At 43.2% G+C, this 26,861-nt stretch overlaps 1 protein-coding gene across 27 annotated transcripts in view; it reads left to right on the forward strand.

The window, feature by feature from the left end:
- MICAL3 (microtubule associated monooxygenase, calponin and LIM domain containing 3) overlaps window positions 1–26,861 on the forward strand; it is a 228,687-nt gene that overhangs the window by 129,898 nt on the left and 71,928 nt on the right. For 19 of the 27 annotated variants that reach the window (XM_019834211.3, XM_023256562.2, XM_045061125.1 and 16 more), the window contains 7 exons: window positions 429–527; window positions 2,324–2,380; window positions 4,795–4,902; window positions 7,752–7,859; window positions 8,472–8,658; window positions 20,070–20,158; window positions 20,914–21,001. In XM_019834211.3, coding sequence (XP_019689770.3) covers window positions 429–527; window positions 2,324–2,380; window positions 4,795–4,902; window positions 7,752–7,859; window positions 8,472–8,658; window positions 20,070–20,158; window positions 20,914–21,001 — 736 coding nt within the window. Of the gene's footprint in view, window positions 1–428; window positions 528–2,323; window positions 2,381–4,794; window positions 4,903–7,751; window positions 7,860–8,015; window positions 8,037–8,471; window positions 8,659–20,069; window positions 20,159–20,913; window positions 21,002–26,861 lie in introns of those variants that run through there. The other 8 variants (XM_023256574.2, XM_023256572.2, XM_023256575.2 and 5 more) reach the window with 4 other exon arrangements.

Below are 26,861 nucleotides of genomic sequence, written 5' to 3' on the forward strand. Positions count from 1 at the left end.
TGTAGAGGTGACTGAGCCATCAGGACACAGTCTTCATGCTCCCCTCGTGCTATTTGGCCTGTGTGCCCTTTCTCTCTACTTACATCCAAGCCCATTTCTTCTGTCCTCAGCTTCTCTGATAAAACTCACAAAGAATATACCCTTGATCCCTGGCATTTAGAAAGTGTTACACTGCAAGTTCTGACCCCAAGGCCAGCTGCGGAGATTACCCATGTGGTCTGTACTTACCAAACAGCGCAAGTGTGACCCAGAAGCCAATGATCGACTGTGACAAGCCATCCTCCCTAACCATACAGTGATTGCTGTTGAGGATGGAGAGGCAAGGGAGGGATGGTTTTGGCAGATGCCCTTTAGTCTTTCTAGAACCAGCCAAAACATGGCTCCTGTTTCACCAATGTTCTCTCTGTTTGTGTCTGTTGGTGTAAAAGCGACGGGAAAAGGAGTGTTCTCGGACCTGCCCCAAAAAAGTGATCACACTCTCTCCTCCCCCTTCTCCACCTCCCTGTCGGGCGCCTGGCAGCCAGCAGGTGATCTTCTTTGCATGCTCCGTGGTCCTCGTCTGTGTCTTCCTGCCTGCCTTTGTAGGTGGCTGGGGTAGAGACCAAATCAGAACTCCCTCTTTTCAGAAATAACAATCAAAAAACAGAAAGATCATTTGTAGCAGAAGCACCTTTTTTGCTACAGATGAACAATTTCCAATTAGACCTCAGGATAGCACTTAATATATTCAAACCCTGGTTTAATCTAGTCCCACATCATAGGAGAACAACTATGCAAGCACAGACTAAAACTTAAACTATATTTGTCACAGATACAAGGTCCAAAAAGCCCTGGGGAACAACACATTTTTATATAACCTCATTTAAAGCAGCCACTTTTGTCTTGCTGCCCAAGGAGATATAATTAGGATGGGCTTTTGGAAGCTTTTTATAGGGCCTCACTATATTACGAGTTTGGTTCCTTCTGGTTTTGAGAGCCCTGCCTCTCACTTATCCAGCTTATGCCAGCAAACACCTGTCCTTCCCATCTGCCCCACTCACACTCTAGGCAGACCATTTGAAAATGCATTATAGAGCAGTTAACCACAGACATGATTAAAGAGGATAATAAGCATACATTAATAAAGTATATTTATAGAATAGAAATTGATCTTTGTAGGATATTTCTATAAAATAAAATACTAGGCAGGATCTATGGAAAGACATTTTCTCAACTAAGTGGCCTATTTATAAGGGGCCCCTGAGTAATGTGTCTGATTGTTAAAGGCCCACACTGTGTCCCTGGGCCTAAGAATTCAGCCATTGTAGACTGAGTAATTACCCTATGCCTTGTCTCTACATAATAACTAACACTTAGTCCCAGGCGGCATTCTCAGTTCTTGTTGTGTTACCTCCATCAGTTCTCCCAGTAACCCTACGGCAGGTACTATTATCATCTCCATGTTGCAGATGAGACTGAGGCATAGGGTAGGGAGGCCAAGTACTTTGTACAAGTTCACACAGTAAGTAATGGAGCCAGGAATTGAATGTGGGTGGTGTGACTCGGGAACCCAACCTGTGGCCTCATCCTGCCTGTGGAGACCATTATGTTTGTGGGCCACATTAGAGGCTGTGGATTAGTTCTTCCACCAGTACAAGGCCATAGGCTGAATCCTCACCAGTAATCCAAAGAGTGATGAGAGTGGCCTTCCCTTTTCCCACACAATTGCTGATAGTTGTTTCCTTGGGTCCGTAGAGGCAGCCATATGCCTGTCTTCAGGATTTCCATGCCTATCATATACATATTCCTATCTGTTGACTGAAGATGCTTCCAGTCGTCATCCACTTCTCCCTTTAATAAATGATGCTTTGGTCCCATATGCCTATTCAGGGACCGCTCCCCATCCTGGAGTTTCCTCTGGACTGTTTAACGGCCATTTGTTCCAGGCAGTTTCCATCTCCCCACCTTTCCTTTCTAATATCTTGTTGTGGAAAGCTTCACCCTTTCACCCTCCTAACCAGCTTCTCATTTTAAACCTTCCATTTAATGCCTCTGATCTTGTGCCACTGTGTGAAAGAAATATGTTTGTTCCACTTTTGTACTAACCATAGTTCTTTATTTGTGTGGCTGACCTCACTGGAGGCCAGATGGACAGAGTGCTGGACAGAAAGTTGTCCTGGGATCATGGGATTTGATTTAGATGGGATTGTGGTTTCCTGGGGTGGGGCTCTGTCAGGGGCAGGGGATATGTGTTGAAATGAATTCTGAATATCTGGCACTGTCACTTAGTAGGTCCACATAGAACATTTGAATGGAGCTTAAGTCTCTACTTTGTTATTAACAGACGTACAGGGATCTTGATGCTGACAGCCGTGGCAAGCAGAGTCCCCACCATGAGAGGGTAAAGAGCATGAATCATGGCATGGGATGCTGAGAGCCAAACGGACGGGCACGCTGTGGTGGTGGGGCAGAGGGAAGGTGGGGATGGTCCCCTCTCCCCTTGCTTTGTGCACACTCTTGTCACTCAGCCAAGAGCAAGAATTTTTGTTGCTTAACCATGTTGACCCAATGTAAATAGCATTCACAGGAGAGCATTCATCTGCCCAGCACAGAGATCAGTAAGTGGGTTGGATTTGCTTATATCTTTGGACATTCGGGGATCTTGAGGTAGAAATAATGAGAGAGCCAAAGCTCTTACTGGTGTGGGGATTTTTCAAGTATGAAGAACTGATGGAGGGGAAGGAAGGTGGTGACAAGGGTGTGTAATGAAAAGCTTTAGTGGGTCTCTTCTGAAAAACTGAAGGGGGATCTAGTGATTATACCTGGCCATCATATAATTTGATGAATAGCAGAGATGCCCATTTTTAAAAGCCTGCTTATTTTCTGAAACTTTTGGTTGTTACTGTTACCCTTAAACCTGATCCCTGAGTGAGTTAAGCTCTGCAGCAAGAGTGAAGAATCCTCTGTAACTGTTAATTTCACATGGGCCTTTTTTCTTTTATTTTTACCTCTCCTTCTGCCTTTGCTCTCTGAGAAATACAGTCACTGCGAAGGAAGCTAGTGCTGTATTCTTACACCCCGTCACCAAGCAAGAAGCAGGCAATCTGTGCTGCCAGGACCATGCGTGGATCGGTGCTGGCTTAGGGAGAGAGACCGGGGCCGAAGTGGAAGGAGGGTGTCCATTTCATCTCCTCACGCACGGCCCAGCTCTGCTTTCTTCACTTCTTTTGGGGCTGCTTCCTACCATGAGCACTGTGTGCCCAGCCTCTTTCTTCCTTCTTCCCAGGCTGTATTCCCCTCAAAAAGAAAAGTAGGTATTTTCACAAAGAAGGGCAAGCCCTACATTTCAGGGAATGCATAGTTAATGAGACCCTGATGATTTTTAATGAAGCAGTGCCTAAGCGAAGAAGAATAGAGGGAAGTGTGTAAAATAAAAGGAGAGATGGGCAGGGAGAAATTGTCAAAAGTCTAGGGCTACAATGCCCCCAGAAGAAAGGTAGGATTTTGAGCTCAGGAAGCAAGAAGGTTTGCAGGGAATTTTCTTTCATTTTCCCAATGTATTGGTTTCCAGATTCTTCACTGCAGGGGTCCTGTCTAGATACTTATAAGGGTTACTGTATGTGTGCTCTTCCAGGATTTTCTGTCCACTATTCCATAATCTTGCCTGTGCACTCATCTGCTCCTATCCACCCCCCACCCCTACCCCCACCCCCGAGTCTTCCCATTAGTTTCACTGCTTTGCCATCCCTGGGAGAGTTGCCTTCTCTCTTATTTCTCTCGGGTGGGTGATACTCTTCTACAGAGATCTCCCCCTTGGGCCTGTGTTTCTGAGCCTGCCCCAAGTGCTGAGCTGAGGGCCAGTGAGCTGGCTGAGAATCTGGAGCAGGGATGGTTACACTCCGCTTTGTCACCGCTCAAAGCTGTGAATTTAGTGAGGGACTAAATTGGGGGTGTGATGGATCTGCTTGGAGCTAGAGGGGCAGAGGGCTTCTCTTACCATGACAGTTCTTTCCTCCACCCTGCAAGTATTTCATCCTGAACCTTGTAGGAAACTGAGCAGTTATCACTTGCCAGAACTCTCAGGCCCCTTCTCCCTCTCTGGGGACTGGACAGTTCCTGGCTGCATGGGCCCACCACCGAGGAAGATGCCAGCTTACTTTTGCAACACATGCTGCATGCAGCGCAGAGGACTTGGGATCTTTTCTCCTGATCATTGCTGGGATTTGGCTGGCTCCTTGGCAGGCAGAGTTTCTCTGAGCACTAGCAATAGGAAGAGGCAAAGCCACATTTCTGGCCTTTATGGAGGAGTAAACTTCATTCTAGATTTGCTATTGCTATTGTTTGCTGTTTGTAAGGCCAGTGGAGTGATGAGGTGGTACAGTCTCCTTCTGCCTAGGAGAATTCCCAGCTCAAGTCTGTGAGGGTCTCTACAGAGGACATAAAGTGGGTGTGTGAGCAGGACATAGCCCCTGGCCTCTGTCTCCTCCTGGCTGGCAGGCAGCATTATCCACTTGGGTGGATGGAGTAAAACCACCAAGCAAGAGAAGACAAGGCTATCAGAGACGGCTCATGTCTACAGTGACCATGTTCCAGAGTGAGCTTCACTGTAAGCATGAGGCAAGGGTGAGCGAGCTGAAAGTAAAATGGAAGCTTTGAATGAGCCATTCACACCTTTGGGAACTAAGAATGTCTCTTTACTGCATTAGTTACTTAGGTAAAGGTCTAAAACTCCCAAATTCCTTACATTCAGGTCAGTGTGTAACTTTTTATTTAACATTTCCTTTGATTTTTTTTTCTCCATCTTGTATTTTGTAGCCAGAGCCTGAACCTTCTCGCCGATTTTTTGTTGACCAGTGGGAGCTTTCTCTTAGTCTTCGCTCCTCCAACCGCCCCGCCTCTCCCTCCTCTGACTCTCTCCGACAGGTAGCACAGCCTGGAACTTGGCAAAGCTCTTTGCTCTCCAGCCTGTCCTCAGTTCACCTACACAAATGTCATCAGGCCCGAGGGAGGTTGCAGAGCTCTTAACTTTGGCCTGTCTTCTGTGGGAATCCACGTGTGTGTGTGTGTGTGTGTGTGTGTGTGTGTGTGTGTGTTGTCTGTCGGTTTTGCATGTGAGGTCTGTAGGCATACACCAAAGTTAAAGAGGCTGCTAGCTTTCATTGTAACAAATTCTGTCACAGTAAACCCACTTCTATTATATTTCAACTATATAAAATAACAACAAACATTTTTCAGCCATTAACTTTTTAAATTCCAAATGTCTTCGTATGGATATGTATTAAAAAATATGAACAATAGTGTAATTAAATCTCTTAAATGGAGTGGTGAATATGCAGTATTGTGGGTGCCTCTTGCATTGTAATCACTTGAGGAGTGAACCCTGCTATTTCCCACAGTGGAACTGATCCAGCTATAGAGTAGTTTAGAGAGAGGTTGGCGGATCCTTTTGCCCTTTCTGTTTATGTTTCCTGTCCTCGAGCAGTCTGTGTGGTACGTGTGTGGAAACATATGCATGTGTGGCAGCAAAAGTATAAGTCCAGCAATTGCCACATTTAGACTGTTTCTTAAGAGTGGGGAGAAGGATACCATCTGCTATTCATGCCAGAAAAAAATAGAACTTGAGTTTCCACCTCTCTTGGGGGGATGCTTGTCATTATTACCGCATTGCTGAGAACTGAATGTGACAAATGCCTTTGCACGCAGGCAGCCCTGGGCTGTATTTGCTGAGGATGCCAGTTTCTGGTGGGAGGGAAGGGTCCTGGCCAAGCAGTGAGGATCCAGAGCTTGCTCAGTGTCCCAGCCTCAGGGGTGGCATCTGGCCTACACCCTCACTTACTTTCTGCACCCTCGGTGTCAGCTGTTAAGTGACCTGCTCAGCTCTGCCTGGTGTCAGTCTGTTCCAGGAGTAAGTTTCCCTAACAGCTCTAATCTAAAGAAGGTTTAGATCTTAGAGCCACTTGTTTTTCTCAACCATTAATGGGTATAAGCTGTGGAGTTAATGAACAAATGGCACCAATCCTTGGAAATCTCCTTACTTTAAATTGAAAAATAGAATTGACTCCTCAGTTCCAACTGAACCTTGGAGAATTGTTTGCTCATCTGTGCTTCTGTTATTCTCGTGTTCACATAGAGCTAGTTCCCCCTGTCCCCCCACCCCTGGAGCACTTCTCTTGTTTGTCCCTTCTCAGCCCAGGGCATGCCATTGCTCAGGCCAGTGATTCTCTCACACCTGGCTTTGTGTGTTGTCCATTCAAACCACTTCCTGACAGGGTTGTGGACATCCCCAAGACAACTGCTCCTGGAGTGTTTTTCTCAGTCAGAATTACAGGGCTCCCCAAACTCATTAGGCAGTTCTCTTATTCCACACAGTTTATGAGAGGAGAGTCATGCACACTAGGTGTCCTGGCCATCTCCACATGGAAGGGTGACCTTGGGAGTCTCTAAAGGACTGTCAGCAAGACTTTGACCTCAGTCCTTGGGACAGGCTCAAAGCTAGGCTGCCTAGCAGGAAGGCTTACAATTGAAATTTTGTAGTTTTGCTTGTTACTTCTTCAACATTGCTAGAAAGAGGATTGAATTGGTTGGGTTTTTTTTTTTTTTCTTTTCTTTTTCCAACCTATGAAAAAATAATCCCTCTTGGACTAGAAACTTCCCAAGACTTCCTGACTTCCTGACTTCCCAAGACTAAACTAAGCAACTTGTCTGCATGGCTCCAGGTGTTAGCCTCCTGCAGCTGTGTTTAAGATGCCCTGCCCAGTCTAGAACACTTTGGCCTTAGTGCCTGGGTAGAACAGATAAATATTAACAGGGAGAATGGGCTGAGAAGGATTCTTCCAGATAAAGCTCAGAAATATTTGATGCATATGACGGGGGTTATGAGTGAAGCATTAATAGGAGGAAGGTGATCATCACGAGTAATACTAGGCTGTTGGCATCTTTTACCCAAGTGGAGAATCAGCCTTGCAAGTGTGAGCTTAGTTTGTTTCTTTTTCTTTCTTTCTTTCTTTCTTTCTTTCTTTCTTTCTTTCTTTCTTTCTTTCTTTCTTTCTTTCTTTCTTTCTTTCTTTCTTTTATGTTTATTTGTTTTTGAGAGAGAGAGAGGCAGAGTGCAAGTGGTGGAGGGGCAGAGAGAGAGAGGGAGACAGAATCCAAAGCAGGCTCCAGGCTCTGAGCTGTCAGCACAGAGCCCAACGCAGGGCTCGAACCCACAAACCACGAGATCATGACCTGAGCCGAAGTCAGACGCTTAACCAACTGAGCCACCCTAGCACCCCAAGCTCAGTTTTTTTTTCTAAATGGTGAAATAACTTGCCAAGCCCTCTCCTAGACCCAACTTGAAACATAATGTTAATCTGGACCTGTGCCGTGTGGGTGGGAGTTATTCCTCTTGAATTCTTTGTAGGTAATTTGAGTCACTAGGGTATAGGCCCTTCTTACTCTGTTCTATATTTGTATCCATCCTGTCTTCCCACCTCCCTGAACTGTATGCTCCGAAAAGACATGGAAGACTAAGTTCTCCCTTACTGAGTTTAATTATTCCTGCAGGCATTACTCTTACCTCTGCTGATACCTCTGTGTGGACGTTGACACCCATTTTTCTGACCACCAAGTTTCCCTGCTTGTGGGCACTGTGTTGGCATGGTTTGCTGCTGCACCTTGTATTCATTTTATACCTTTCAAAGATTTTTTTTCCCCCTGTCTTCTTAATTTATTTATTTTTTTTCCTTCTCATTTTCCATCATTCTGGTCATTTTATAATCTCCAACCAATAGAAGTATATAAAGATGTACACTGGCGGAGTGAGCTCATTGGCTGAGCAGATAGCCAATCAGCTTCAAAGGAAAGAACAGCCCAAAACCCTTCTAGACAAGAAGGAACTGGTAAGAGATATATTAAGGGCACCGTCTGTCTAGATATAGCACAGCTGTGGTAAATAAACCTGGTTTATTCTAAGTAGCTTAGTAACATATATACCTAATATATGCCATGCGGTAACTTTTTTTAAAGATATCTGAAGTTTGTAACTGAATTTCTAGGACTGACTGGCTGTTTAGAATGTTGTGTGGAAAAACATACTTAGTATCTGTAAAAGTGATTGTTTGCTCTGGAGTCCTGGAGGCCCACATTCATGTAGAACGACGTGAACTCTGAGTAGGTATTTTTATGCTACCTTCAAAACACAATTCTGTCAAAATAATTTGGTTTGTTATAAAATTGTGTAAAACCAACTGGGGATTCCTCTTGGGTGTTGATTAACATCGATTCAGAACCCAGCTAATGCCGATTGCTATATAGAGGGCACACGTGACAGTCACTGCAGTAGTGCCATTGTTCTTTGGGAGAGCCAATAATAAAGTGAGCCATCGTAGTCTGTCTCAAAACAAAATTGCTTAGTGAGGGTTAGTTTCACATATGGAGAGGGTCGTGCACCTCCAGGAGGTGAGTCTAAGAAGTGTTGGCTCTGACAGATCTTCCACCATCCCCCATTACAGGGCTCGATAAAGAAGGAGTTCCCACAGAACTTAGGAGGCAGCGACACGTGCTACTTCTGTCAGAAGCGGGTCTATGTGATGGAGAGGCTGAGTGCTGAGGGCAAGTTCTTCCATCGGAGCTGCTTCAAATGCGAGTACTGCGCCACTACCCTGCGCCTCTCGGCTTACGCCTATGACATCGAGGATGGTGAGTCTATTTGCACTTGAGGCCATACTTAGAAACTGAGCTTAGGGGCACTTTTTTCCACGTGAGCTGACCTTAGGGCTCTTACTGCATTCTTATATATACATTTTTTCTGCCTCTCCTAACCCTTCCCATCCATCTCCCTCTACTCTTTATTTTTTCTCTAAGACTCTTTCTTATAAATATTTCCCTAAAGTCACCAAGCTGTAGCACAGCATTACTCAGTAATGACGGTAATGAGAATGGCATGTGTTAATGTAAATCACTTCCCTGGCTTCACAGACACTTGCTTTCTTACCTCAGGGTGGGATCTTAAGATAAAAGGGACACAAAGAGAATAAGGTATTTTTGTCTTTACTTTAGAGAAGGGGAAATGACAGGCCTATGGAAGTCACATTTCTTGCCTCTGGTCAATAACAGCAAATTGAAACTAGATTTCACGCCCTTTGGGTTCTGAGACTTTTGCTTCCTGAGGATGACCGAATTATGCCCACCTCTCTCTAGCATCACCGTTTCTCTGATGAATTGAGAGTTTGTAGCACAGGATCTAAATCTAATTTACTACAGTGTCCAAGCCCTGGCCTTTGGTAATGTTTGTTGCTTTTATAAATAGAACGACGTTAATGGAGCAGAAGGTGGAGAATTATGCAAACAATTAATAAAGCCCAATAGACAGAGGCAGGCTGGCATGCCTGCCATCTAAAGACTGTTTAAAACTCCTTAAAGTAACTGACTACTACACTCATTCCTATGGAATGCTGAAGGAATGTCTTGAAAGGCAGGCTTACTGATTCAAAAGTAATGAAAAGATCTAGATTAATGGAAGTCCTCATAGAGGTGGCATTATGTGCCCTCTTTTTGGATTCCTGGACCCAAATCCAATGTGGGGGCAGGGTGGTGGAGTCCCCTACCCCTGCCCCAATACCAAGTAATTCTCCAACATCAGCAGGGTGTCTAAGAATTCAGCTCAATTCTGACACTAACTACTCGACCCAGAGATAGCATCAGATTCCACACGTTAAGGGCTCAGGCCAGTAATACTGTCCCTTGCCCCCTACTTTAGACACTAGTCATAAGCTATTACCTGTGCTTCTGACCGCCAGCTACAGATTGGGGGTTCCAACGACCTCCTTCTTAGGTTCTTCTCATTTGCTAGAGTGGCTCACAGAACTCAGGAAAACACTTACATACCAGTTTATTAAAGGATATGGTAAAAGATAACAAATCAACAGCCACATGAAGAGATACATAGGGCAAGGTCTAGGGAAAGGGCATAGAGCTTCCATGCCGTCTCCAGGGGCACCACTTTCCCCACATCTCTATATGTTTGCCAACTTGGAAATTCTCTGAACCCCATTCTCTTGGGTTTTTATGGAGGCTTCATTGTGTAGTCATGTTTGACCAAGTCATTGGCCATTGTTTGATTCAGTCTCCAGCCCATCTCCCTTGAGGGGTTGAGAGGTATCCTGGAAGTCCAACCCTCAAATCGCATGGTTGGTCCTCCTGGCAACAGCCCCTGCCCTTGGGTGGGATCCAAAAGTCACATTAATTGTTACAGCCAAAGATACTTTTATCTCTGTCAACACTTGGGGAATTCCAAGGGTTTGGAGCTGAGTCAGAAACTGGATGAAGATCGAATATACATGAGAAATATATTTGGTTATCTGAATGACTACATATATATGTCTTATAAATCACACTATGGTATGTCCATTATATTGGTAGGTAATTTTTGACTGAGGAGATGGTAAGGTGATGTCACATAGGAGAGGGACACCACCATTAGGAAGTGGTCACTTTAGTCATCCAGGCTCTGCTAATAATAAATAGGCAGCTCTGTCAGAAGTAGCAACAAAGCAGCCAAAGTACTGAACTGAGAAAAGCTAACTCTAACCATTATGGGGTAGCTGGTCCTTAACTTTAGTAAAAAGCACCACCCAGTCAGGGAAGAGTTAAGACAGTTGACTAAATAACAAAAGTATATTCTTAGGTATCAAATTTTCTGTTCCACCATTCCTACACACCTGCTCTTTCTGTAACGCCTCTGATTTCTAAGGGTAGGGATTGGCAGATGGAGCCCATCCAGTGTCTTTTAACTGTCCTTGATGCTGGGGTTATTTTAGTTAGCCTTTTACTGAAGTCTGGCTAGAAAGAAGATCACTCAAGGTCCAGCCAATTAATTGATTTACAAATACTTTTGCCCATAGATTGTTGTGTACTTGTCTTTGCCACATTCTCTTGAGGATACAGATGAAATGTAAAATGTTCCTCAAGGAGCTTACATCCTGGTGGGCATGATAAGACCAGGGCACATGGAGCAACAACAACAATGAAGAGTATATGATTAAGGGCTAACAGACGACATACAAATTTTAACTCTGTAGAAGTTTAGAGGAAGAAGAAATCAATGAAGCTCAGTAGCCTTTAGGAATGACTTAACTGACCTTAGGTGAGACTCTGAGAGAGAAGTATGAAATGGCCAAGTAGAGGAAGAGATGGCATACTAGGCAAGAGAACGACAGGAGCTCAGGTGGAAATGACTGTGACACTGGGCACAGATGAGGCTGGTTGGTGCTTTGTTGTTGACACTGGGGCGGGGAGGACAGTGGATCCAAACAAGCTCCCCAAATTCTAACCCAGATAAACTTTTCATCAGCTCAGCCCCACGACAAAAGACAAGTGAACTGGAGAAAAGAATGGAATTTTGGGGCTCCTGAAGTTTTAGCCTGTTGTTCATCCACATTACCATGTGACTCAGAAATCTAACTGAAGGCCCTCAGATAAGAAAAAGACAGGAAAGTCATAGCTCATTTGTAGGAGGAAAGAAATAACCCCCACACTATGCTGGGCTCTTTAACATGTACCGTGTCATTCTGCCTTCACAACAACCCTATACAGAACTAGTTTTATTATTGCAATTTTATATACATCAGGAAAGTGAATTCAGAGAAGTTGTAAATGCTTGTTCAAGTTCACACAACTAGTAAGTACTGGTTTGCACTAAATGACCTCTGGGATCCCTTCCAGGTTGGCCTCCTGGGATTAGTGACTCTGGGCCCATGTCAGCTCCACACAGGTGAACTGAGAATCTTACACTTTAGAGAAACATCCACCTTTTTTTACCCTTGTCCCTAATTAGTCTTCCCTTCAGCTCTTTTAAAAGGATGCAGTTTACCTGAAAACTAAGATCTTTCTCTTCCCAAATACTCGCTTATTTTCAACTGCTGCCAACTCTTAAGACAAGGACTCTAAATCAGACAGTACATCAGGTCATTCCCTGTCATCTCAAGGAGAGAAAACACCCTACTGGCTAAGGTGTTTTGTGAAGGGCCTCCATTGGTAGCAACAAGCCTAAAATAGTCCACTGCTCTCCGTCTCTGCGAGTACCACCCTGACCACACTCTGCATCTTCCACCTGGACTACTGATCTCCCTGTCTCCACCATTGCCCCCTATAGTCTGCTTCCACAAAGCAACCGAGGAATCTTAAAAGATGTAAATCGGATTTTTGCAACCTCCTGATTTGTACTCTTATGGTCCGCTGTAGTACAAATAGAATCTGCTGGGGCTGAGAGCTTTGCATGTCTACCCCAGCCTGCATTTCCTGTCCCTAGCTCACTATACTCCTGCCACACTGGTCTCTTTCCATTTCATAAACATGATTAGGCCACTACTTACCTTAGCAGTTGGCACTGTCTCCTCTCCTGGAATACACTTCCCCCTAATCTTTACAGGGTGGGCTTTTTGTCATTCACTTCTTCACTCACATATTCTCCCCTCAGAGGGGCATTTTTCAGACCTCCTGATCTCTAGTACTCATCACTGCTTGGTACTTATTCACATATCATCTGCTCCATCCGAGCAGAGACTAGTCTGTCTTCTTGACTGGAACATTCTCAGTGTTTAGATTTGTACCTGTCCTATAATGGCACTCAGTAAGTTATTGAATGAATAAATGCATGGCCCCATTTTGGCTTAAGCTTGTCCTTTAGCCATCTGATTCCTCCAGTTTCTTTTTCTAGTCTTTCCCATAGTTAATTATCAAGATTTCATTTATTTAGATCATCTAAAATCAGTGGCTTGACTGAATCAACCATAATTTGTGGGTAGTTTATAACATTAGCGTGGTTGTATTCACTAATTGAGACAGGCATCATAGTGTAGTGACTAAAGGTATAGGTCTTGGAGTCAAGCTTACTAGTAGGTTCAAGTCCTCTGTGAGATTTACTGAGTAGGGGACACTTTGGGCAGGTTGCTTAACGCTTCTGTGCCTCAACTAGAAAAAGATGGATAATAATATCTACCTTATTGAGTTCTGAGGATTAAATTAATTGATAGACGTTATAATACATATCTGGCACGTGGTAAATGTTACATAAAAATTAGCTCTTTTTGAGACTAAATGTCCATCAACTGACAAATGGATAAAGAAGATGTGGTTTATATTTACAATGGAATACTACTTGGCAATGAGAGAATGAAATCTGGCCATTTGCAGCAATGTGGAGGGAACTGGAGGGTATTATGCTAAGTGAAATAAGTCAGGCAGAGAAAGACAGATACCATATGTTTTCACTCGTATGTGGATCTTTAGAAACTTAACAGAAGACCATGGGAAAGGGAAAGGGGAAGAAAAAAGTTACAGAGAGGGAGGGAGGCAAACCATAAGAGAGACTCTTAAGGACTGAGAACAAACTGAGGGTTGACGGGGGGTGGGGAAGAAGGTAAAGTGGGTGATGGGCATGGAGGAGGGCACTTGTTGGGATGAGCACTGGGTGTTGTATGGAAACAAATTTGACAATAAATTGTATTTAAAAATAATAAAATAATAATTAAAAATAATTAGCTCTTTTTGTTATTAATCTAAGAAGCAAAAAGTACCACCAAGTTGAATGTGGGAAGAGTTTGAGGCAGGAGACATTAATTGAGCACCTATAACACATAATGTGGTCTCTCATTTACTTATCTCACCCTATGAGTATTATCTTCATATTCTACATGAAGAAACATGTTTCAAAATGCTAAATAGTTTACATGCCTATTGAGTCATTGAGACAGTATTTAAACTGAGATCTGACTTCAGAGCTCATATTCCTTCTATCACATTGTACTGCATTTATAGAGAAAACAAGTTTCTGGAATTTTCTTGATAATTACCTTTTGGTTAGGCTTGTGGGACTTGTTTTGAAACCTAAGCCTCTTTTCTTTTTTTTTTTTTTTAATTTTTTTCAACGTTTTTTATATATTTTTGGGACAGAGAGAGACAGAGCATGAACGGGGGAGGGGCAGAGAGAGAGGGAGACACAGAATCGGAAACAGGCTCCAGGCTCCGAGCCATCAGCCCAGAGCCTGACGCGGGGCTCGAACTCACGGACCGCGAGATCGTGACCTGGCTGAAGTCGGACGCTTAACCGACTGCGCCACCCAGGCGCCCGCCTCTTTTCTTTATTAAAATAGAATACCGTAGCAGAATTCAATGAAGATTCCCTGGAGGTTAGCCTATTGAGCTGTATTTTAAAATCTAGGATTCTACTTTGTAGAAAAAAGCAAACTAATGCAGGGGAAAAAATACAAGAAAGGAGTGAAAGTAACTATAACTGTAGTTTTCTTTTTTTTTTTCTTACATTTATTTATTTTTGAGACAGAGACAGAATGTGAGCTGAGAAGGGGCAGAGAGAGAGGGAGACACGGAATCCAAAGCAAGCTCCAGGCTCCTAGCTGTCGGCACAGAGCCCCACGCAGGGCTCAAACTCAGGAGCTGCGAGATCATGACCTGAGGCAAAGTTGGACTCTTAACCGACTGAGCCACCCAGGCACCCCTATAACTGTAGTTTTCTGATACTGTAATAAAATAAGACTTGGTAACAAGTAATAGAAACTCAAGTCAGATTAAAGTTGAAGCATTAGATTTATATCTTCTTTCTAGATAGCAGTCTCAGAGAAGGGCTGCCCTTCCTCACTATCCCTGAGAATCCCCAAGAATGGCTCTGGTTAGCCTGACTTAGCCACATGCTATATCCTGCAGTGGGCTAGAAGGAAAGGGGATATTATGATTGGCCTATATAGGTCATATATTTATTTTTGTGGTGGATAATTTTAGGCCTCATGGTTGATAGCCCATCAAAATCACGTGGAGGAGGGAAGTGTTCCATAAAGAAGATTAAAATACAGAACAGACAAAAAAGTAGTATACGATCCAAGGACTAATAGTTTTGTCTTTTCCTAATTACATTTTCTCTCTTAGCCAAAATTCACAAGAGTGAAATGGTTTATTACAGATTGTCCAAGCTGAAAAAAACAACCCATGATTCATCTCCCCTCATAGAGAAAAAAGCAGTGAGATTGTTGGTCCTTTGGCTATCAGTGTTCCTGACAATAGATGTAGTGTTTCTGAGTTCTGGTTAAGTGCCAAAAGGTAGTGGGAAATTCTGTTTCAGAAAACATATTATGTATATGAATATTATTTGACTTATAAAAGTCCATAAACTATGTTTTTCTAAAAGATTTCGTGTTGGGAAGCAGGGTACAGGTAAAAGTACAGAGAAATCAGTTACTTTGAAGGAAAAGAAGAAAGATGTAATCAGAGCACCAAGTAAAGGGGAAAAAAGAAAGAAGTCCATCTCATTTTTATTTCCTTTGACTTTTAGGTCCTCCCCTTTTTTTCTTAGCTTTATTGAGATATAATTGACGCATAACATTATATAAGTTTAAGGTGTACAGTGTGTTGATTTATACTTTTATAAATTGTAAAATGATTATCATCATAGTGTTAGGTACCTCCTTCATCCTATCACATAGTTACTAATTTTTTTTGTGGTAAGAACTTTTAAGGTCCATTCTCTTAGCAGCATTCAAGCATATAATACAGCATGGTTAGCTATAATCGCCATGCTGTACATTAGGTTCCCCAAGCTTGTTAATCTTGTAACTGAAAGTTTGTACTCTTTGACCAGTATCTCCTCATGTTCCCCACCCCTTAACCGCTGGTAACCACCATTGTGCTATCTCCTGAGTTTGTCTTTTTTTAGATTCCACATATAAGTGAGATTATACAGTTTTTGTCTTTCACTATCTGACTTACTTCACTTAGCAAAGTGCCTTCAAGGTCCATCTAAGTTATTACAAATGGCAGGATTTCCTTCTTTCTCATAGCTGACTAATACTGTCTTGTGTATATATACTACATCTTTTTTATCCATTCATTCATTGACAGACATTTAAGGTTGTTTCCATATCTTGGCTATTGTGAGTAATGCTGCAGTGAACATGGAAGTGCAGAAACTGTACAATATCCTGATTTTCCGTTTCTTTGAATATATACCCAGGAGTGGAATTTTTGGACCATATGGCAGTTCTATTTTTAATTTATTGAGGGACAGCCACACTGTTTTCCAAAGTAGCTGCGCCAATTTACATTCCCACCAGAAATTCATCAGGGTTCCTTTTTCCTCGTACCCTTACCAACACTTAATTCTTCTCTTTTTGATGGTAGCATTATAACTGGTGTGAGGGGATATCCTGTGGTTTTGATTTGCATTTCCCTAATGACTAGTAATATTGAGCACCTTTTCATCTACCTGCTGTCCATTTGCATATCTTTTTTGGAAAACTGTCTCTTCAGTTCTTCTGCCCATTTTTTAATCAGGTTGTTAGCTTTTTTGCTGTTGAGTTGTATGAGTTCTTTATATATTTGGATATTAACCCCTTGTCAGATACATGATTTGCAAATATTTTCCCCATTCTGTAGGGAGAAGTATTGCTTTTTCATTTTGTTGATTGTTTCTCTTACTGTGCAGGCACTTTTGGCTTTGATGTTCTCTCACTTCTGTAGTTTTTGCTTCCGTTGCTTGTGCTTTTGCTGTCATATCTAGGAAATCACTGCCAAGACCACTGTCAAGGAGTTTTTCCCCTGTTTTCATATAGGAGTTTTGTGGTTCGAGGCCTTACACTTAAGTTTTTAATCCATTGCAAGTTCATTTTTGTGAGTGGTATATAAGACGGGTCAATTTCATTCTTCTGCATGTGGTTATCCAGTTTTCCCATCACTGTTGGGAAGAGCTGTCCTTTCCCCATCAAGTATGCTTGGCTCCCTTCTCAAATATTAGTTGTCTGTATATGTGGTGTTTATTTCTGGGTTCTTGATTCTGTTCCATTGGTCTGTGTCTGTTTTTATGCCAGTACCATATACTATGTTGATTACTGTAGCTTTGTGATATAGTTTGAAATCAAGAAGTATGATGCCTCTGGCTTTGTTCTTCTTTCTCGGGATTGCTTTAGCTATTCAGTGTCTCTTGTGGCTCCATTCAAATTATAGGGTTTTTTTTTTCTATTTCTGTGAAAAATGCCATTGGAATTGTGATAGAAATTGCATTGGATCTATAGATGGTTTGGGTAATATGGACATTTTAACAATATTAATTCATTAATATCTTCCCCTTTGTGTCTTTTTTTATTGTCTTTTATTTATCTATTTCTTTATGTAGAGAACAAGAGCAAGAGCAGGGGAGGGGCAGAGAGAGGGAGAGAGAGAGAATCCAAAGCAGGCTCTGTGCGGTCAGTGCGGAGCCTAACACGACGCTCAAACTCACGAACCACGAGATCATGACCTGAGCTGGAACCAAGAGTTGGACGCTTGACTGAGCCACTCAGGCTCCCCTTGTTTGTGTCTTCTTAAATTTCTTTTATCAAAGTCTCGTAGTTTTCAGTGTATTGGTCTTTCACTTCCTTAATTAGATTTATTCCTAAGTATTTTGTTGTTTTTGATGCTAGTGTGAATGGGATTGTTTTCTTTACTTTTTCAGATGTTTTGTTGTTAATGTATAGAAACAGTTGCTTTCAGGGTGCCTTCGTGGCTCATTCAGTTAAGCACCTGTCTCTTGATTTCAGCTCAGGTCATGATCTCACAGGTTGTGAGATCGAACCCTGTGTCAGGCTCTGTGCAGACAGTGTGGAGCCTGCTTAGGATTCTCTCCCTCCCTCTCTATCTGCCTGTCCCCTGCTCACTCTCTTTCTCTCTCCCTCTCTCTCTCAAAATAAGTAAATAAACTTTAAAAAAAAGAAACAATTACTTTCTGTGTATTGTTGATTTTGTATCTTGCAATTTTACTTAATTTGTTGATTAGCTCTGGCAGTGGAATCTAGTCTAGGATTTTCTATATGTAAGATCACCATCTGCAAACAAAGACACTTTTATTTCTTCCTTTCTTATTTGGATGCCTTTTATTTCTTCCTCTTACCTGATTACTCTGGCTAGGACTAGTACTTTCTTGAATAGGAGTGGTGAGAGTGGGCATCCTTGTGTTCCTCATCTTAGAGAAAAAGTTTTCAACCTTTTACCTTTGAAATGATATTGACTGTGGTTTTGTTGTATATGATGTTTCTTGTATTGAAGTATGTTCCTTCTATACCCAATTTGTTGATGTTTTTATCATTAAAGGGTGTTATATTTTGTCAAATGCTTTTTCTGCATCTATTGAGATCATATGATTTTTATCTTTCACTTTGTGTGGTGTATCACATTTATTGAGTTGTGTATGTTGAACCATCCTTGCATCCCAGGGATAAATCCCACTTTGTTGTTTTGTTGAATTGGGTTTGCAAATATTGTGTTGAGAATTTTGCATTTGTATTCATCAGGGTTATTGGTCTGTAATTTTCTTGTAGTATACTTATCTGGCTTTGGGATCAGAGTAATGCTAGCCTCATAAAATAATTTGGGGGGTATTTCCTCCTGTTTAGTTTTTTGGAATAGTTTGAGAAGGATTGCTGTTAATTCTTCTATAAATATTGGGCGGGGGGGGGGGGTTGTGGGGCGCCTGCCTGGATGGCTCAGTCAGTTGAGCGTCCGACTTGGGCTCAGGTCGTGATCTCATGGTTAGTGGCCCCGTGGCAGGCTTTGTGCTCATAGCTCAGAGCCTGGAGCCTGGTTGGGATTCTGTGTCTCCTTCTGTCTCTGCCCCTCCTGACTCAGGTGCACGCACACATGCTCGCTCACTCTCTCCTCTCTCTGAAAAATAAACATTTAAAAAAATTTTTAATAAAAAATTAAAATAAATAAATGTTTAGTGGAATTCATTATCTGCTCCTGGACTTTTCTGTTTGGGGAGAGTTTTGATTACTGATTCAGTCTCCTTGCTCAGTATTGGTCTGTTTAGATTTTCTCTTTCTTCCTGATTCAGTCTTGGTATGATATATATTTTTCGGTCTTTGTTCATTTCTTCTAGGTTATCCAGCTTTTTGGTGTATAATTATATATAGTAGCTTCTCATGATCCTATTTCTATGGTATCAGTTATAATGTCTCCTCTTTCATTTCTGATTTTTTTTCGAGTCTTCTGTTTTTCTGAATTAGTATAGTAAAGTATAGTATAGTATATTATAGTATAGTAAAGGTTTGTCCATTTGGTTTATTGTTTCAAAAAGCTGGCTCTTAGTTTTCATTGCTCTTTTTTATTGTTTTTCTGGTTAGGTTCTCTTATGTTAACTTTGAGAGCAGAAAAGTTTGTTTTGTCAGAGGAGTACCCTTTGCAAATGAAAAGGATAAGTGGGATTACTCCTGTTTCAACAGTTTCTATAGTATGGTCTGTCCTTTAATTTTCAAAAGCCTTGGCTCTTTTAAAGTGGGAGTAAGGGAAGGTTTAAAAAAAAAAAAAATGACCTTTTGTGACTGACTCCCACTACCGGTGTCATGGGAAAAGCCAGGATCTGTTTTTCAAATTTTGGGCCACACCTGCAAAAGAAAATGTTTAGGACCCAGTAAACACCTATAAACACAACTAAAAGCTGTAAGGACTGATACTTAACTCTAAGTATGCCACTGTGCACTTTAATGCATTTTGTTGTGCTTCATTCTATTCATAGTCCATTGCAGGATTGTTTGGTTTCATTTTGTATTGGTTTTTAATGCTGATCCCACCCACTAAGGGGTCATAAGGCTGGCTTGTGGATAGTTGTGGGAGAGGGGAGCAGCAGAGGGGGTCCTGTCAAAGCCAGTGCTCAATGCCGCCCCACCCCCTGCAGTCTTCACGCCTCCACCCTGCGCTTATGTTCATTCTGGTTTCCCCAGAGATGTTACTCCCAGCTTTCCATGTGACCACATCTTTGTTCTACACACACTGCCACTTTGTTTGCTGGCCCTGCCATGCAGGCTTCACGTCTTTGCTCTGGGCGCTGATTGGGTGATCGCTCAATGGCCTTCACATATCCAAAAGAAACCCCCTCCCCCTTCGGGCAAAAGGGAGAGGAGGGCTGAAATCAAAGTTTATAGGGAGGGCTTGGCCTCCTTGGACAAGAACCCTGGGCAGTGGTGACAGCACCCTGTGGCTAGAGGAGAGAGATAGGAGTGTGCTAAGACGAGGGAGTCAAGTTCAGAATTAAGAGTCTTGCTCACTTCTTTTCTCCTGCCTCTTCTGCACAGGTAAATTCTACTGCAAACCACACTACTGTTATCGACTCTCCGGCTCCGCACAGAGGAAGAGACCGGCAGTGGCTCCTCTGTCTGGAAAGGTAATGGTAATCTATCTGTAAGTGGGGGAGAAGCAGCAGGCACATTTCTGCACAGTGACAGGTGAAGGTGTGGCCAGCAGGGCCTGCTGAAAGGCCACTAAATTGCCTTTCCTTTGGGTGGGAATGGCCTGAGAGATGGTCGCAGTCCATTTGGGAAGGAAACCAACTCTTCAAGTATAATCTAATGTTGCATTTCACTAAGGTAATGTTCCACACACCACCAGAGTTGGATTTGAGAGACTATATTAGACCCTCCTTCCTGCTCACTCATATAAAAGACTTTTGTCATTGTAAATAAACATCTTTCTGAGAGACGGACACCCTGAAAAGGAACGAGGCTGTAAATAACTGCACTTTCTTTATTTCTGTGAATTACTTTACTAAGTACCTTTTTTCCTTCTTTTTTTTTTTTAAATGAGAGTAACTAGCTTCTCCACCTGTCTTTATCAAGATAAACCAGGTATTCCCTTTGCTACATGATATTACCTCGTCAGCATGCAGGCTAACACATCCTTGAGAGGTTTTTGTTGACTGTAGTGGGACTTGTGGGGAAAGGAAAGGTATTCCAAGGTAGACCTAGATTTTGACTCTTGGTGATTTGTACATGAAATATGTCCTGTTTTTTTTTTAATACTGTGAGACATACAGCCTGGATTGACAGGTGAGCGCAGTAAACCAGCCAGGCAGGTGTCACCGCCTCCTGAGATTTGAGTGCTTCAGTCAGTCACTCTTCTTTTTCTTGCGGACTTTCCTAGGAGGCCAGAGAACCCCTGCAGGATGGCCCCACTGTGGACACAAATGGACGGGCCAGCGCCGTTGCCAGCCCTGCTGAGAGAACCCCAGGTAGCCTCACTTCCTTGTTTGGCTGGGTGGCGCGTCACTCTCTTGGCCTCTGTGACAAGGCCAAGGGGATGAGCCAGCACCTCCAAAGCAACATTTCTTCGATTGGGCATCAAGTGACCCAAAACCCTTTGGACTCCTTTTTCATGTGCCAGCTGCTTGCATTTGGAGTCCCCTTTCTCTATGGCCTGTCAGAGGTGCTGGTACAAATCAGAGGGGAGTTTCATTGGCAGACCGTGAGCCAGTAGGGGCACCATCTAGTAAGCGGGATCACCCAAGCTTCAGTAATGTCTATTCAGAATCTCAAAGTACTGTTGCTATAGCCCTGGGGCCTGCCCACACCGATCAGACACACTGGGGTGGTTGGTCTAGGCCCCATCCAGGTAAACAGGAATTCTGAATAGGCTGCTTTTATCACTGACCCGAGTGAGAATCTAGAGTCACAGGGCCTTCTTGTCTTGGACTCCTTTGACAGAGCATGGAATTGCAATAAGACCCCACGATCTGGATTTATGTTCACCCAAACTTGAAATTTTTGCATCCCACTCCCTACTTGGGTATCTAGATAAGCTGACATGGCTCTTCTGTTTGACCTGTAACCCACTAAAGGACATGCCCTGTCCTGATCACTTTGGGGCATTTGAACTTCTAATGGAACCAAACCCTAATTTGTTCCATTTCAACTAATCATTTCCTTATGTCAGGTGAATGACACTATCCCTACCTCTAAAAAACACATTTATTCTGGTTTTAGCTCATGGCTCGTGGACATTAGGTTTGTTGTGAGGAATTGTAGTTTAAAATTGTAGTTTAAAATTGACCCTTAAAATTGAGTCTCTTTGCTATATGTCAAGCCAGCCTGTGAGATGTGTACCACAAACTGTGGAGTGGTCCTGATGCCCTCATTACAGCCCCAGACTAGACACAGCCCAGGGTCATTGTGTAGGTGAGAGAGGAAGTCAACAGGGCCATGTTTCTATATCTCACACTTTTTCTGTCTTTCACAGCAGATATATCTCAAGCAGCCATTTACAAACTCATGAAAATTACCATATAAAAACTAAAGATTATCAGCTAATGCTGGAAACTATGGAGAAGGAGTTGGTAGTGAAATTTCCAAATTAGAAAAGAGAAGGATTATCCACTCCACTTTCAAATGAGAGATTTTCAGAGTTGCTTCCTTCCCTGTGCTTAAGAACTGGAGAAAGGGAGAATATACCCAGAGAGGGCAGGGATTTGGAAGCCGAGACCCTGCAAACCCCAGCTGAGCTAGGTAAAATTCGGCCTCTCCTCCTATGTATGCCCTTATTATAATCCAGGGAAGCTTTTTAAGTGCCCTGCCAATTGGACCAACATTTTATAGGAATGTTTAAGCCACGAATGACTTTGAAACCTTCTATAGCCTCGGGGCGCCTGGGTGGCGCAGTCGGTTAAGCGTCCGACTTCAGCCAGGTCACGATATCGCGGTCCGTGAGTTCGAGCCCCGCGTCGGGCTCTGGGCTGATGGCTCAGAGCCTGGAGCCTGTTTCTGATTCTGTGTCTCCCTCTCTCTCTGCCCCTCCCCCGTTCATGCTCTGTCTCTCTCTGTCCCAAAAATAAATAAAAATCGTTGAAAAAAAATTTTTTTTTAAAAAAAGAAACCTTCTATAGCCTTGAAACCCTTTATAATTTGTCTTTCCCCTGAAATGCTGGCAGCCTTTTGCAATTGACACTCTCAGAGCACCAGAGGGAAGTGCTGGCAGAGAAAAATTACCAAAGGGATCTAGACAGAGAGGTCAGCTCTGAGCCCTAGAATATGCACTTGACCAAGTGAGAGCTCCACCTCATCAGTCTGGGCCTCGTCCAGCAGAGATGGACTTTCCAAGGAACTTGGCTATTCGGTAAAACAGCTCCAGGAAATGAACTTGGTTTTGGGGTATCGAGTGGAGAACATTCTTCAAAAAGAAACACAATGAAGTTCAGGTCATTTCTGAACAAGCCAAGTTTGTTCACTTTCCCATGTGGTTCACTTTGCCATTCTTACTGTCTAGTGTGGAAGCATAATGGATCTCAGGTTTTTAGCAGTTCTAATGAATTAAAGCTTCCATAGAGAAGGAAAAGAATATTCTACAAAGCAAGGAGATGAGAGTTGGCAATGCGAAAACAAAATCAAAGCCCTGAGGATGTCTCAGCCCCTGTGGTTCTTGATTCTGAACATGACTTACATGTTCTAGCACGAGGGGCTCAAGATGTGGCATCCCAAAGGAATCACCACCTGAGCTCCTAAAATGAATGAGGCAGGCACTGTCCCCCCACTTTAAGGTACTCTGTAGGGCAATGGGAACACCAGAGCTTGGGGCTGATGCCCCTGGAGACGGGCTTTTGAAAGTTACAGCTCTGAGTCTGAACGTGCTCCAGAGCTCCAGCACTTCCCCTAGGAGGTGTCTGATCTTTGCTAGCCTCTGTAGAAAAGGAATGGAATTATGGGTGGTAGTTTAGAGTTGGCATGAAGTAGATTTCTTTTTTTCCTTTGATAGGGATATCTTTCTTTAAATCTCAAACTAAAGCTTAACTATAATTTCCTTTTGAAAAGCTTCAGAAAAACTCAGGTATTTCAGGGTTCCAGAATATGTGTCATGAATAACAGTCATTAACCCAGACCCATGGTACATCTCCTCTCCTGCACGCTAGACAAGAAAACACTATAAATGAATGAACTTGATTCCACTGTGTATAAATAAACCATCCTCCTAGATTCCCATCTCCCAGGAAGCAGAGCTGAAAAAGCTATGACTGGCACTTGACCTGCTGTGCTTTTGCCCTGTGCCACCTCTGTATATGTGGCATTACCCTCTTTTCCCTTATGTTCTTTTCCCGTTATGCCAAAATTACTGCCGTTGCCAAAAAACCAAACCACCCACAAGTTAAGAGAACCTGCTTTCAGCCTGCTTTGCAGTGTTGTCTTTCTCTGGTAACCTAACCTGTAACTGCTGCTAATTTAGTGTTTGGAGGAGGACATTGTTTACAGTGCTGTTGTTTATAATGTGCTTTTAACATAGAAACCCTCTTTTCTGTTCCCCACATCTGTAAATGCTTTGTTTCTAAGCTTCTTACACTGAATAGATTAGTGGACCTGGCACAGATTTTCTTACCCTGGCCTCCTAGCACCTGCCCTGACTTTAAGAAAAAGTGGGACAACAACAGGTAGAGAAAGAAAAACCCTAAATGAGTTATCTTCCCCTTGAATACAAGACCCTCAACTGCAGGTTTTTTGGATCCTTTCTTTGTGAGAGGAATTCCCTTTACAGTTCATATAGCATATAGAAGACAATCAAAAATGAATCATAAAGGCTATGGGAATCATAAGGTAAGAGAAGAGCTTTTTTCTTCTAGTACAGGCCACAGAGATGGGATGGAAAAGATAGTGTTAATTTTAAAAGCTGCCTAGCAGATTGCAAGTGGCGGGTGCCTGCTCCCTGTCCCTAGACAACCCTTGCATGATCACCATTAGATTCCATAGTTTGGATGCCACATGGGCCATTAGGAAATGCAGGCACTTCCCACACCGGCTAGAATAGCCATGCAGTATGAGGGATTCCATGCACTCCTGGGGTTCCTGCCTGTCAGGACAAAGTTAGGAAATCTCACTGCTTCCCAGGCTCCCTTCCATTGTAGGCGTTTCTGGGTAACTTCTTAGTAGAGCAAAGAGAATCTTACAGTCCAGCTGAACTCCCCAGCCCTCCCCCACAAGTCTTAGTTTGATGGTGATGTGTAAATATTTATACACATACACATGTATAGTATATTTATGTAGATTTAATTTCATATACACAAGTAGATAGTTATATATTGTGTCCTAAATAATAATAATAATAATAATAATAATAATAATAATAATAATGAAGCTGTTTCTGAAGCTTCTTGTTCCTTGGTTCTGGAAATCAAGGGAGCTTTTTTACACTGGGGAACCATGCCACTGGCCTGGGTTAGAGTTAGGGTCAGGATTTACGGGAATAGAGCAACCAGCACACCTGTAGACGTGGAGACTTTGGGGGGGGCGGGGCGTGGATGTCTCAGAAAATGAGCAGCACACACTCCCAACCTCGGAAAGTTGATTTGGGAGCAGACTAGGAAAGCAGGGGTTCTGTTGCTTGCGAAATGCCACAGAAGACCAAACCCCCCACCTTACCTCTGTTTTGCTTCTAGGCTTGTGTATCAGTTACATTGGGTTAGTTATTGTAGCTTCCCTATTGTCTCAGTGTTTGGTGTCTTTCGGGCGGTGGACTGTTTTCAGTCCCTCCTAAAGGGGCTGCAGCATGGCCTTGAAGTCCTGATCAGTGAACTAAGGGGTTCCCTTTTTCCTGGGCCATTCGGCTTGGGGTGGAGGTGGGGGGATGGCAGCAAGCCAGGTTCCCATGGCAGTGGTACAGAGATGCCAGAGCAAGGGAGGACGAACTGTGCCAAGGAATGCATCACCTGTCCGCTTCTGGCCTTCCCTAAAGCCTTTATTTTTGCCCTTGTTTTTAATCTGTGATGTGAGTTTTTGGTGTGTTTCTTTGTGAGTTTTTTAATTTCATTGTGTAACTTTGTTTTTGCCGTTACTGTGAAACTAAGGTGTTGTGCTTTTAATTTTTTTTTAACGAATGTTACCATTCTTATTTAAGAGAATAAATTCCAAACAATCTTCAGGTTTCTGAGTTTTTCTTTTCCTTCCCTTTTTCCTGTTTGGAGGGTGGGAAAGGGATTAGCTTTTCAGGACTCAGGAGTGGGCCTGAAAGCCATTGTGCCTCAGGACTATCAGTTCTGGGGTGGGATCAGGAGAGAGTGTAGATGTATTAAAATGGGGAAATGGGCTGTTTACACCTAAAATATAGATTGTCGTTAACAGAAGGGCCTCTATTCACAGGGGATGTGGAAGACATTTTGTTCTGTAGCAGCTGCAGATAGAAAAGAGCGGAAAGACACCACCTGTGCCCCACATCCAGTCAGCCAGCATGAGGGACTTGAGGACTAGAGCAGATGGAGGGATAGAAACACACACTGAGCCCATGTCTGCCATGGAGACACAGAGCCAGGTGCCTGCCTTTCCTGTTCCTGACTCTAGCAGACTGCTATAGGGAACTGGGGTAGTTATGTTTCTCTCCTCGGCTTTGAGGCTTTTGCCTAAGGCACAGTGACCTCACTCCTGGTGACTTTGAAGGTTCTTGTTCTGTTCTCCCCAGCTGATGTCTCTCTCATTCTGTCTTTGCTGTGGCCTAGACACTAAGCTAGGATATCCAGTTCTGCTTGGCCACTCACTCTCAAGCCTGGAGAAATGAACCTGGGCCCTTCTCACACACACTGCTGTGACCATAGCAGTGATGGCCTCTTATGCAGTGTTGGCATACAGACCACAGTGGCACAGCCCACCTTTGGTGCTAAATTGGGCCAAAAGAGGGCAGCTGGTGAGGGAGCACTCAGCACCAAGTCTGCTCCCACTGGGCTCTAGGGAATTGGGTGTCTGTCGTTAAAAAGGCCTTCCTGGCCTCCTCTACTCTGAAGCAGTCAGCTTAGGACCTAGAGTTCTTAGGTTTACCCACAGAGTAGAGAAGCACAGTGCTGGGTTCTCCTGGCATTCTAGATTACCAGACTGCCCTGTCAGGGAGCCTAAAGTTCTGTCAGAACACCGTTGTTTGTAATCCTCAGAGCATGGCTGGTTCAGAATTTATCCCCACAGAGAGTTTGAGTGGCCTCTCTTGGCCTGCTCATTCCCACCCCCACCTCCAAGTCTATGATCTGTTGTTCCCCTTTCTTTGAAATGAGTCAGTCCCTATCCTAGTGCCTGAAGAAGGCTGGGAGAAAAAGAATTGGGATGTGAGGGATGCAATAAGCAACAATTAATAAA

The sequence above is a fragment of the Felis catus genome, chromosome B4 (genome assembly GCF_018350175.1).
Source record: "Felis catus isolate Fca126 chromosome B4, F.catus_Fca126_mat1.0, whole genome shotgun sequence".
Taxonomy (NCBI): Eukaryota; Metazoa; Chordata; class Mammalia; order Carnivora; family Felidae; genus Felis; species Felis catus.